Genomic DNA, 12,827 nt, shown 5'->3' on the forward strand with positions numbered 1-12,827 from the left:
GGCGCCCGGGGTCGGCTAGCAGGCGGGCGCGCTCCGGCTCGCTCTCTCGGCCCCGCCTGGGCGGGGGCAGGTGAGGGGCGTCCCGGGCCGGTCGGGGCGCGGGCCGTAGACCTCGCAGTCCCGCGTGCCCGAGCCCGGCCCCGCGAGGGGAGCACCCACTCCTTTTATCCCGGTCTCCCCGCGTCGCTGGGTTCCCGCAGAGCTGTCCCTAGGGCGCGTTGGTACAGGTTAGGGCGGAGTCGGACTCGGGATGGGAAACCTGGGGCTGGGGACGGGGTGAGGGGGTGTGTGTGGCGGGGGGTGGGGGGGGCAAGAGAAGGAGAAGCGCAGTTAGGGGGCGGAGGTCTGAGTACAAAACGCGTTGACTTCAAGTGAAATCAGATCAGTCGGAGCAGTTCGCGGTGGCTCCTCTCTCTCCTCCCACCCCACGTTTCTCTTGGCTGGACTCTCCCCTCCCTTCTCGTTCTAGTGACCCTGGACACTCCCTCCGTCCTTTCCCAGAAGTGTGGCGGCTGCGGGCTCCCGGTCCCAGAGGGCACGGACCCCAGAAGCATCGCTTCCTCTCCCTCTGCAGGTCCTCCCGGCCCGGTCCCAACATGCTGGACGGCCTGAAGATGGAGGAGAACTTCCAGAGCGCCATCGAGACTTCGGCGTCCTTCTCCTCGCTGCTGGGTAAGTGTTCAGGCCGTGCGCCCCAGGCGCACCCTCCTTCCAGCAGACCCCAGTTCTGCAGCCCAGCCCTCCGGGACCCGTTCGGCAGTAAGGGAGCCAGCGCCCTGCCTACTGCACTCGGTTTGAGCCCACGCTCCGTCTGTCCGTCAGTCCCCGTGGGTCCTTCCTACCCCGAGCCGACAAGCCGCCCCAGGTTTCACGCGCCGGGCACCGAATTCCCCAAAGCCGCGAGGGGCGGGCGAGATTGCTCGCGGGGTCTGAGTGGCAAGTGATTAAAAATACTCGGGGCTGGATTTTTAATCACGGAGCTGATCGACATCTCGTAAATGCCGCCGGCTTCTCGGCGGCCTAGGGGCGAGCATAGGAAACCTAAAGGCGCCCAAGTTCGAAGCGGCTCTTCGTCCCCTCCAACTCCAGGTCCAATCTCAGCCTCGGGCACGGCCGAAGGGCTTTTCCGGGCCGGTGGGCAGCGCAGCGCGGGGATTAGCCCGCACCGCAGGGCCCTCGCTTCCGTTTTAATTAACTGGAGCGGGACTTCGAGGCGGGCGGGTTCCCCTCAGCCTCCCCAATCCCTTTGCAGCGACCACGGAGGAGCCGCTAGCCAAGGGCCTCGAAAGGGTGTCCACACGCGCGGGGCTCGCTCATCTGAGGTGATGAGGATCATCATCTCATCTGAGGATTCTCAACCCCACCTGCCACCCCGAATACTTTGGTGCTTTTAAATTGTGGGCAGCGGGTGCTTTCATATTTTAGCGGGGGGGGGAGGTGTGTGTGGAGATTTTCGTTTTGTCATTTAAACCTCTTGCCTCTTTCGGTCCTTCGGAACCGCTAGAGTGGGGTGAAGGCGATGAGACAGTCTGGCTGGAGAAACCATAGCCGGAGAGGAATTCCCCCCTGCTCCCCAGATGAAGCGAAATCACGCGCACTGCGTTCCCCCCTTTCAACCCCTATTTGGGAAACTTCTCGACTCCGTGCAGCGTCGGAAGAGCGCGGGGGGCCAGAGCTGGCATTGCCCTGGCACGGAACGCACGCGACCCTGAGGCTACGGCAGGCGTCTCGGCCCGCAGTGTGCGCTCCGCGCGGCTCCGGGCGACTCCCAATGCCCGGGTCCTGGCCCTGAACGCCGAGACAGGGCAGAACAGAGAATCTTACTATTAAGAACTATCTCGCTACTTTTCTTAGCCCTCCCTGTGTGCCTCAAGGCGACTGGCCCCACTCAGGAGCTGGTGACAGGATCCCCCAAGGGAAAAAGCGACAGGAGTGTAGCAAGGAAGTGGGGAAGGATCAGGCCCTTTGGGCCACCACGCGCAAGAGTATTGTTATCAGGGGACAAGGCCTTCTTTAAATAGCTGTGAAATGTGCCGACAAAGGCGGCCAAGCGTTCCCACATCCTAAAAAAGGGCATCCTCTCCGCCAGCAAAATAAAGGAGCAAAACAGACAAAGTCCGAGGGGTAAGGTAGAGAGCATTCCCTGTTTGCGTGGAGTGGGTTTGGGGTGGGTGTTGCTCGAACGCGCGGTGGCTGAGCATGCGGGGTTCCGGGAACTCCCGCCGCATCTCGGCGCCCCGCTTCTTTCCTTTTTTACCCCTCTTATTTTGATGCTTCTTAATTATGTATATGTCTACATACATATATACACATAATATTAAACGTGTAAACCCACCCGCAACTTGTACTCCAGCCAAGGTACAGCACTTTGGCGTGCATTGCTTTGAACAATACCGAGTTTGCCTGGAGCAAGATGGTATTTTTCTGTACGTCTGAGACTTTTTAGGAGAAAAATAAAAATTTCAAAGTTTTCCCTCAAAAATACAACAGAATCGCATTATAGCAAAAGAAAAAACAAAACAAAACAAGTGCCCCCACATTCTTTTTATAGACTCACGGTTTTCCTAATAGTCAAAAGAGACAAGCGCAGTGAGTGACTTAAGGCTTACATGATAAATCCCGGAGCGCAGATTTATTTGTCGTCTGATTTTGCTAGTTGTGCGCACGTTTGCGCAAATACCTGGATAGGTTTGATAATTAAGTCCCCTTGTTACTGATTTCTGTCCCCTCCCCCGGTAGAATTTAAACCTTCCCGTAGAGTTGCTGTTTGTTAGAAACAACACCTGGTTTAATTCTTCTCTGTTCTCTAAAGCTCGGTTTGGTTGATGAGCGGAGGGCTTCCCGGGGTGGGGGGCGCGGGGGAAATCCGCGGGCGGGGAGGGATCGGAGCGAGTCCCGGCCGGGTTTGGCCGGGATGCTGGGCCGGCGCGATTGACTCGAGAACGTCTATTGCTGCTGTAGGCAGAGCGGTGAGCCCCAAGTCTGTCTGCGAGGGCTGTCAACGGGTCATCTCGGACAGGTTTCTGCTGCGGCTCAACGACAGCTTCTGGCATGAGCAGTGCGTGCAGTGCGCCTCCTGCAAAGAGCCCCTGGAGACCACCTGCTTCTACCGGGACAAGAAGCTCTACTGCAAGTACGACTACGAGAAGTAAGTGATCGCGTCGCCGGAGCGCACCCCCCTAGCCCACTCGCTCCTCCTTTACCCCCATCCGCTTCCGGAAGGCGCGGAGGCACCCTCTAGCCCAGAAACGCACGACGCCGATTCACCGCCAGGTTGTTGCGGGTTGCCCTCCCCCGGGGCCGGGGAGACCCGAGCGGGGCGCGCTGCCACCGCCCGGGCCGCAGGGGCGCAAGCGCCGGCTCCCTCCGCCGTGTGCTCCCCGGTGCGCAGTCCCCTCCCCGGGCTCCTGTACTCCCACCGCGCGCTTCCCGGAGGACACACCTGTGTGAGGGCTTCGACCCCGTCCGGCCGGCTGGGTCCCGGTTCTCCCCTTCCCTGGGGTGCCGCGCGGGCTGCCAGTGGCCCACATCTGCGCGCGGGGTTCCCGCTCCGTCTCAGCCACGTGTCTGCGCCACGGTGGCGCTCGGAGCGAGCCGCCAGCTTTCTGCTCCCGCGGCTTCCGTCCCCTGTGCGCGGTGCCCGTGCGGCTTTGTCCCCTGGCGTCGCGATAGACTGGGCTCAGAAACGGCGCGGCTGCCCCTCCGAGCTCCGCGCACCCTGTTTGCCTTTTCTCTCTCAGTCCGCGACCCCCGTCCCGTTTCTAGAAAACCCTGGGGCGCAGGGGCCTGATCTGAGGCTCCCTCCTGCACCGCACACTTCCCCACCCCCACCCCGAATTCCCGCGTGGGTGTGTCGTGCAGCCTTGCGCGGGATGCACTTCTCTCCTGCCGACCTGACCGTGCGGGTGTGTTTGGAGAACTAGGCGGCAGGTATCTAAGAAAGTAGATTATTTGGAACCTAGGTTTCTGTAATGCCTAAAGCCTGGACGCAGCCGGGAGTGGGAGTTAGAGGGATTTCCTGGTTCTCGCCAGGCAGGCCCGGAGCTGCTTGGTGGGTCCATGGAGAGGGACCTGCTTTTCCCTGTCCAGACGGCTAGTCAGTGGGGACACTGACTTCGCAAAGCTGTGCATGGTACTGAAGGAGAGAAAAGCGGCTGAAACGCAGGCCTCGCTTTTTGCACACTCGGGCTGGTGTGTGTGGCCCAGTGGACACGCGTGCCCGCGCAGGAGAATTCGGCATTTGTTACTGGTGAATAAGAGACAACTGTGCGCGAAGATAATCAAGGGCGGGGCGGGGCGCAGGAAAAGCTGTTCCTATCACGTTATTGAAAACACAGACAAGGGGTGTGTGCAACTCTCCATGTAACCACAACAACAACAGAGAGAGAACAGAAATATCTTCCTTCCAGTGTTGCCTGGGCTGTGAGGTTTACTGAAGACTGGCAAAGCGTTTATACCCAGTGACCTCAGACACACAATTTTTTTTTCTGCTTCCCAGGGCTGCTTTGCCATCCTCTGCTTGACTTTAACCCTCCTGCGGAAGGGGTACCGGGCATTTTGAAAAGATCACTTCACATTTTTAGCACTAAAAGGAATACTTGTTCTGTTTGGGAAGTGTTGGGCGATACAGAAATGAATAAAGAAACGAAAACACAAGGCCACTTTGCAAAGTGATAATTATGATTAACATTTTTTAAAGAAGACATGCCCGTATCTGTTCTTGGTTGTCTGTTTGTTGCCACAGTGTCTGAGGGAAAAGTGCAATTTTTGGGGCATTAAGCAGATTTTGCCCACAGAACTTCAGGTTATCACCTCTGCATAAAGCTTCTGGTTGTCTCTCGCATTCTCTCCCCTCCCCATTTTGCTTTTCATCTGAAGGTTTTGGGAATGTGTAGACCCAATCTTTATCTTTCTGCTTATAGATTACCGAAATGTCCACATCCTTCAGGCACAACACTAGCGAATTCAAAAGTATTGGAGCTTAGGAAAGGATTTGGATTGTGAATTTCTATTCTGTTTGTTAAAAAAAAAAAAAAAAAAAAATCACGAATCAAAGAAGGCTTAAGGGTCAACACAGCTGTCTGGCCAGTCAGATCTTCTTTAAGGAAGTCAGGCTGTGTCAAGAGGGGAAGAAACAGTTGTTGTAAAGTACTTAACACAACAATGACCCTCCGTCTCAGCCCCCCAGGTTTGGCGCGGGTTTTTGCTTATTAGGAGCCCACTAAGGTCAGTTCTCCGTGATCACAGCTATTTCTGCAGAGGGAAAATTGCAGGGATCAACTTGCCAGCTGTTGGCCAGAACCGAGAAGGTTTTGTAGAGAAGAACGTGAGCCGCATTGTTCGGGGAGGTGTTGCTGTCACAACGAGGAATTTTAATTTTAATTTTAACAACTATTTCGGAAACACAGGTCCAAAATGGAGTTGCCTGTGCTCTTTAAGCTCATGGCACCCCGTCGGCACAGGTCTGCACCCAACCCGTCCGTTTTTGGTTTTGTTTTGTTTTGTTTTAAAGCTTCTCCTCTGTTCCCCATCCCAACCTCATTCTTTTCCCAACAAAATGGGGTTTTAATATATCTGATCATCTTCAGGACATCGACATGCATGGTGGTTGCTGTGGTTGTTTGTTTCAAAAATTAGGCTCCAGACAAATCCCTTCTTTCAGCGGCTGTTATCATCAAGCGGCTCTGTCCGAGGCAGGGAGGGGGCTGGGTGAGGAGAGGCTGTGAGACCAAGTCCCAGCTGCCCTCAGGGGGCTTGCCACCCAGCCCCTTGGCCTTTGGCATTGTCCCAGCTACCAGGGATTTCTCAGCAGCCTCCTCTAAGCACAGGAATGGGCATCGCCTGGGACCCCTCGGGAATGAGCGGATCGTTGTCGTCTAGAGGGACCTTTTCAGTTGCTGATACCTTGAGACAGTCACAGAGAGCAATTTTTTTCCCTCTTGCACGAATCGATTATTTAAAAATAATTTTGACCTTTTGGGTGGATCTTTTTAAAGTCTGAGGCCCACCCAAGTTAAAGAGCCGGAGGCGTGGGTGTGAATGAGGAAGCCGGTGGTGAAGACAGAGGCAGGTCAGGCCCGCTTGGCTCTCCTGATTCGCCGAGTTACAAGTCGGCATGAAAGAGCACACAACTAAGTTGCAGTCTTCGGGGAAGGGCAGGAACGCAGTATGAACAAAGCGAGTTCATTGTATTTGTTTTAGCCATTGGTAGGTGCTTTTCTGGCTGTGGGCGGTTTTGCATTTGAATTATTAGCTGCTTGTCCCCGGTGTCAGGTGACCAGCTAAACAGTCCAAATCCTACTCTATCAGCTAGTGGTGACACCTCCTTGGTGTCAAACACCAAATTTGTCTAATTTAAAAAAAAATGGAATGGACACTGGCATCTGAGACACAGCCATTCATTTCAGACTTTGGGATGTTTTGTTAAATATTTGTCTCATACACTATGACACCCTTAGGAGCCATTTATCTTCCGATCATCCAAAACAAATAAGCATTTAAGGCCAGAGCGCCGAACAGTGATTTATGAGTGTCCGCAGAAATTAAGAGCTGGAGGTGATCTTTTTGGAGCGTGACAGGTCATCAAAGTAAAATCACTGGTTAGGTGGGATGATACGTTTCCAGAATTGCTGAAGCTGTACCCAGGGATTTAAAACAGGAGGGAGCTATAGGTATGGGTATTTAGAAACTGGATTCCCCTGTTTTCAGCGTGCCTGAAAGTTAGCAGACGACCCAGATATTTTCCAGCCCAGGGGGCTTCTATTTATATAACTGCTGTTCCCTATTTCACTGAGTCCTCTGTGATCTGGGTAGTTTGGAGTTTTTCCTGAATTTGTTCCAAACAAATACTGTAGTCGGACTTCAGCTGGAGACAGAAAAGGCTGCTGAATAATGGGAATGTGGTAATACAATAGATAATTAAGCTTTCTGGAAAGGATCCCACATTGAAATCAAGTTTTTATTGTTTCTTTCATGTGCCTGGCAGCTCGGTGCGTCAGCCCCGGGCCTTCTCCTCTCACATACGAAGTTTATCACGGTCCCTTAGATTGTTCTGGACATCCTAGGAGCAGAGTGGAATAGCGCTGCTGTCATCGGGGCTGTTCTCATAACATCGCAACTCCCCACATGTCAGCAGATCCCAGGCCTTGGGAGACCTTGCCTCAGAGGGCCGCAGGTCTGTGTTTTCTCCCCTTTCTCTTGGAGCAGACCAATTTTCCAAAGACAGGGACTAAAATGGGGGCAAAGCAGGTAGCACATTCAGAACTTTCTCTGTCTTGCCTTCACCCTGCTGATTGGCGGGCAGCCCTTCAGAGAAAATGGCCTGGGTAATGATCTCTCTTAGGACCAGTGATGGGACTAATTCTGCATTTTTATCAAGGTAGCGTAGGATGTGTGTGTGCGCGTGTGTGCGTGTATGTGTGTGTGTGTAGGGAGAAGAATTAGTTTGGTTTTATTACTGTGACGTTACTCGCAGATCAAAACTGGGTATGCAGTTACTCCTAGAAGGGAGCCCACAGATGAAATTATAGAGGCGGTTGTAGATTTTTGCTGTATTTTATCTTCTGTTGGCCCCACTCCTGGCATAATAAAATGTAAGGAATATAAAACTCAAACACAGCTAGGTAATAAATTGATGTCTGCATTAGATTGCAGGGGGGTTTAGCTAAGGATCAGCCCGGTCCACGGGCCGTGGCTGGGTGTTGGTACAGGCCAAGTAATCTCTTTTTTTACTTGGAGGGTGATTGGAAACAGTCCTTGCTCAGAGGTGTTTTCTCTTTTTATATGGATTGGTCCCTGGGTAGGACTTCCTTGGAATCTAAGACTTAAACTCTTGAAATAAAATTAGACAGCCCGAGTAGATATTAATAGTATTCTGGGAATTGTGTACGAACATCGTGGGATTCTTTTGATCCTTGCATAAGTGGAGCACATCATAAAAAGTTCTTTATCCAGGCCAGTTGTACATACGACAGAGTCTTGGGACTTCGGTCATCCCGCTAGCTAAGGAGTTGCTTTTGCTTTCAGATTTCCGAGCTCTTCTCAAAGCTCTTCGTTTGTCCTGCCTTTCGGTTTCATTTTTTCTCGTTTATAACTTTTGTATTCACCCAAATGCCGTTACCGGTTTTACGGAGGCCTCCGTCGCCACTGCTTTCTAATTCTGGAAAAAAAGTAGTTTGGAGGTCCTGAGCAGGTAATCTTCCTCTCATGAGAACAACTCCGTTTCCTAAATTATCAGCTCATTATTCTTGACGGTGGGAGAAATTGTGGGTCATAGCCTTTCGGAGCAAGACTAGAGACAAGGATTTAAAATACTCGTTATATTATCAGAAATTTAGTAAAGCCTCTTCGAGCCAACGCCCGTACAGCACGTCATTGTCGAATCCCATCATGTTCAAAATAACCCATATTGAATCCTGCCCACTCGAGTGTGAAACACAGTTGTACAACATTAGGGAATGAACGATGACGGGGCAGGGGCGGAATGTGCAACCACTTGGAAAGATTTAAAAATAATTTCTGCCATAACTGTGAACCTTTAGCCCTATTTGAGGGCTTTTCAATTTTCTTTTTTTTTTTAAACATCTTTCTGATGTGGATTTTCCAATGTCCTTTCGCATCTTCAGAGGGGAGTTCTTGGTAAGCCATTTGTGGGCTGAGATCTGGAAGTCTGGGGGACCCCAGGGTGTGGGGTGTGCCTCTCTCAGCCTCTGCACAGAACAGCGGGGTCCCTGTCCTGGAGGGTCCTGTCCTCTTTCCAACAGGCCTAAGGCTGCCCCCTAGGAACACTGTGTTTTTCTGAAAGTCCCGTAGTGACTTGTGGGACAATATTGTTACCAGCCCCTGTGTAGCTTTGCTGTGGGAAAGTTGGTGATTTTAGGGGCAAAGTGAAGAAAGGTTTCTGAAGGAAATAATACTAGGGGACAGGGGACTCCAGGCCCTTCTCTCCTGTGTGCCCTGTTTTACTGGAACCTACAGGAAGACCAGCTGGGGATTTCCATCATCTGCGTAGTTCTTGGTTAGCAAGACGTGGGACGTTTTAGTCCGTTTATCGCAATTAGAACTAGTTATGTCATTGCTGACCAGTGTCAGCGGCGGCTTTGGGCCTCTTTGTCATGTTTTCGATGATACATGGCCACCCGCCTTCCTGAAACGAAGGCAACACCTTCCAAATGTCACATTGTTATTTTAGTCAAGCCCAATTATCTGTCTCTATATTTTTAACCAAGACGAAATTAATAAAATTGCTGCGGGCCCTGGTATTAATTAGCAGTAGGATTAGAGCTGTACCGGGTAAAAAGGAGGTGTAAACACTGTCCTCTTGCTACATGTTTGTTTTCACACTACTGAAAATAAATAAAAGGAGACTTAGGATGGGGATTACGTTTCTTTTGGCATTATATGGCAGATCGGACTGGAATGTGGCAGAAACACCGCAGCATTAGCCAAGACTTTATGGAAGGAACGAAACTGCCGGCCTCGGTGGGTTCTCACCTTGTGTGTAGACCTGGTCCCATCACAGATAGCCCCAGCTGGATAGTCAAAAAAAAAAAAAAAAAAAAAAAAAAAGACCTTTGAAGCCTGCCTCTGGGCTGTTCTTCTCCACCGGGGAACCGAGGCAGCTGAGTCCTCAGTGGGGCCTGTCACCGGCCGCCAGGTTGGGATTAGCCAGAATGGAAGGAAGCCTTTGCCAGGTTCCCCGTTCGTGTGCCGTAATGTCACAGCAACAAAAAATACAAAAGGGCCTGAAACTCCATGGAGGAGTCTGGTGTCCCCCAGCCTTGCCAGCTTCCAGTTTGGGCGTCCCGGTTTTAGACAACAGTGCAGATGTCCGGCCGTTCTGACTCCCAGGTCGCCTCACCCTATCAGACTGGTGTTTGATCATTAGTGTCCCGTAACGGACCAGCCCTGGTGGAGGTCTGGCCATGGCCGGTCGGCCTACCGTGCCTGACAGGCCCAGTTAATCTCCGGGCATATAACAGATACCTTCAGCGTCTCGCCTTGCTGGGAGTGGACCACATGCTCTATCTGGGGCTCACATCTGGCCCGGGCCGTTCTGCCTCCCCCTCACTCCCCCTCACTCCCCTATGCCCTGTGGAATTCTAGTAACTTGACTCTCGCCAGCATCAGATCTTACTTAAATACCATCTCATCAGCTGCCTCATTTTTCCTCCCAGGCCATCCTTGTGGACCCTGAGTCCTCTTTTGATTTGCTTACGTGGAGGAAACTAGGAAACTAGTCTTCTGGATGCGATGGTCGGAGCCTTGTCCCATGGCCCCCCAGTTACGGCTCAGCTCAGTCGCTGGCAGGGGGCACACCCCTCGGGTTTGCGCGATCCCAACCCTTGCTCTTTGGGTGACCGTCCAGGGACACTGGCATGTCTTCTCAGTGTGCTGGGTACCTCTGAGGATGCCACCTTATGTCCTGCCACTCTAGATGGATTTTTTTGAGGGGGGGGGTGTGTGTGTCAGAGAAGCCCCTGAGTCTGATGCTGTCCCCAGTAAACCGAAAGGAGTTATTTGGTGAAAAACCCGACTGGGATCCTGATGGGATGTGAATACCCCATTCATTCTCAACTTCTTGCTGCTTCCCTGGACGTGGCCCTTCTCCGGGCAGGACGAACCCTCCCTCCTTCATCTCTGGAGCCCGGGGGTTCTATGGCTGCAGTGGGGAGGGGTCTTTCTGGCCACTTCCTCTCACCGGTTCCGGTTCCGTCCAGGCCGCCTCAGCTACACCAGGGCCCCCGCCTTGACTCACCGTACTGGTGCCCCCTTCCTATAGAGCCTCAGGAACCTTTAAAAGGATTTTTGAAAACAAAACAAAACAAAACACCCCCTCCTGAACTCCAGATTAGCCTCTTAAGCTCATTAAAGTTCCTTTAAATACCAAAATGTTGGGCTCCTGGGGATGATCCCCCCCAAACCATATTTTCATTCTTAACATTGTTGTCATTCACTGGGCAGCAGATTAAGGCAGCTCCCTCTGGGCCCAGAAACAGTCCCCTCTCTCTCTGCAGGAGGGTCCAAATATGTCTTTGTTCGAACACTCCAGTAGCCTGAACCTAAGTAGGAGCCGATGCCAGATTGGCCTGGGGCTCCTGGCTCCATGCTGGAGAAGTAAGTTGTTGTCTTTGGGGGGTAAGGTGGAGCCCAGAGCAGGGAATGGGCAGTTGGGTTGTGAAGATGTGGCTTGTATGGTTTTCAGGAGCTCGGTGGCCTCTGGGCTCTTTTGCAGTCCCTGGGGAGAACCCGGATGGATGAAGGCTCCAGTGGCCTGGATTTAAAGGACTGTCCTTGTCCTGGAGAATGGGAGCCCTCTTTCTGGGACCCAGCAGAAACGCCGGAGCCCGGTATCTGTTCTTCCCTCAGGCAGTGGTGGACCATCACAGCTCAGAAGTGGGTTTTTGTAGCAGTACCTGCCTTTGTCCCCAGGCTGCTCCCCCTCCCCCCATTCACTTTAGCCTCTTTTCCAAGGCGCCTCCTTAATACACCGGCCTCCTCTCCATCATTTCAGGCTTCCTTCCCTAAAGCTGGCTCTTGGGGAGAGCTTTCTGGTTTTGACAGTGGAACAAATCCTTTTTAACATAACCATCGAGAGCTTCCTCCCCTGCTGCTGGTTCCCCTCACCCCTGTCTCCGCCCCTCCTACATTGTAGCACAGATTCCTTTGTGCCTGTCTTCCACAGACAGTGATGGCCGCCATCTTCACAGAGATACAGGCACAGCTCCTCAGAGACCAGAGACGAAAACCAGGTGGCAGTGCCATGAGGTATATTTTGGAAGCCCAAAGAGGAAGAACATCCCAGAAGACCTTCCCTTGCATTTTTGGTAGAAGTGTTCCTTGGTCCCTGTGCCTCTGTTTCCCTTGGGGCTCTATGCACCTGGGATCTGTGCATTTATCTAGAGTATTAGTTATATAACCCCATTGTCAAGCTCTCAGCTCAGTCTTGTCTTCTCGCTTATCTTGTACTCTGACCCCATCTTGTGAATTTCATATTATCTTGGGTACAGGCTGGAGCCTGGTCTTAGCTATCTGTCAAATTGGACAGGATATTATGAAATAATTCTCTTGTGATGTACATGAGAATGTGGCGTTCTTTCAAAGAGACTTTTTAACTTGAAGGGCGTTCAGTCAAAAAGGAATGACTACCTTACAGTAGAATCTGAGATCCTAGAATGGGAGATTATTTTGGACAGAATGCAAATACCACTTCGTGGGGTGCTTTCCTGTTTGTCTATGCATAAGGCTGGTAGTAGTTATACACCTGCTCCTTTTCATCTGGGTTCTGTTCTTGGTTGGTGTCTTCCATTTCAAAAATCCATGTCTGTAGATGGAAGGGGTTGGACAGGTAGGTATGGCTGGTTTGAGCACTGCGTAGCTCCCTCCATTACCGGAAACACATGTTCTACTATGAATAGATGTCCAAGCCACAGTTTCCTTATCCATATGAGGGAATATGCAGACGACCTTCTAGGGTTATTGTGAGACTTGAGTAAGGAAATGAACACGGAAACCTTTTTGGTAAAATAGAGAGCACTATACAAGGTTGGTGTTATTGTTGACTTCTTTTGATATGAGTAAGAGAATGTAGATTCTCTGTCATGTAGATAACTCTGCATGGTGTAGTGGCCAAGAGCATAGACTGTGGACACTGGGTGTCTGGGATCACATCCTTTCTCTGTTACTTACTAGCCATTTCTGTGGGCAAGGGTCTTATTTTCTCAGCGCTGGTCTCCTCTCTCTAAAATGGGGGTAGTGGGGCGCCTGGGTGGCTCAGTCGGTTAAGCGGCTGCTTTTGGCTCAGGTCATGATCCCAGGGTTCTGGGTTT

General features: G+C 51.9%; 1 protein-coding gene across 1 annotated transcript in view; it reads left to right on the plus strand.

Moving 5' to 3' along the window:
• The first annotated feature begins 490 nt into the window (after positions 1-490).
• LMX1A (LIM homeobox transcription factor 1 alpha) overlaps positions 491-12,827 on the plus strand; it is a 155,350-nt gene continuing 143,013 nt past the window's right edge. The window contains exons 1-2 of the mRNA XM_059146562.1: positions 491-672; positions 2,962-3,148. Coding sequence (XP_059002545.1) covers positions 597-672; positions 2,962-3,148 — 263 coding nt within the window. The 5' untranslated portion in view covers positions 491-596. The remainder of the gene's footprint in view (positions 673-2,961; positions 3,149-12,827) is intronic.

Source organism: Mustela lutreola, chromosome 14 (assembly GCF_030435805.1).
Source record: "Mustela lutreola isolate mMusLut2 chromosome 14, mMusLut2.pri, whole genome shotgun sequence".
Lineage (NCBI taxonomy): Eukaryota > Metazoa > Chordata > Mammalia > Carnivora > Mustelidae > Mustela > Mustela lutreola.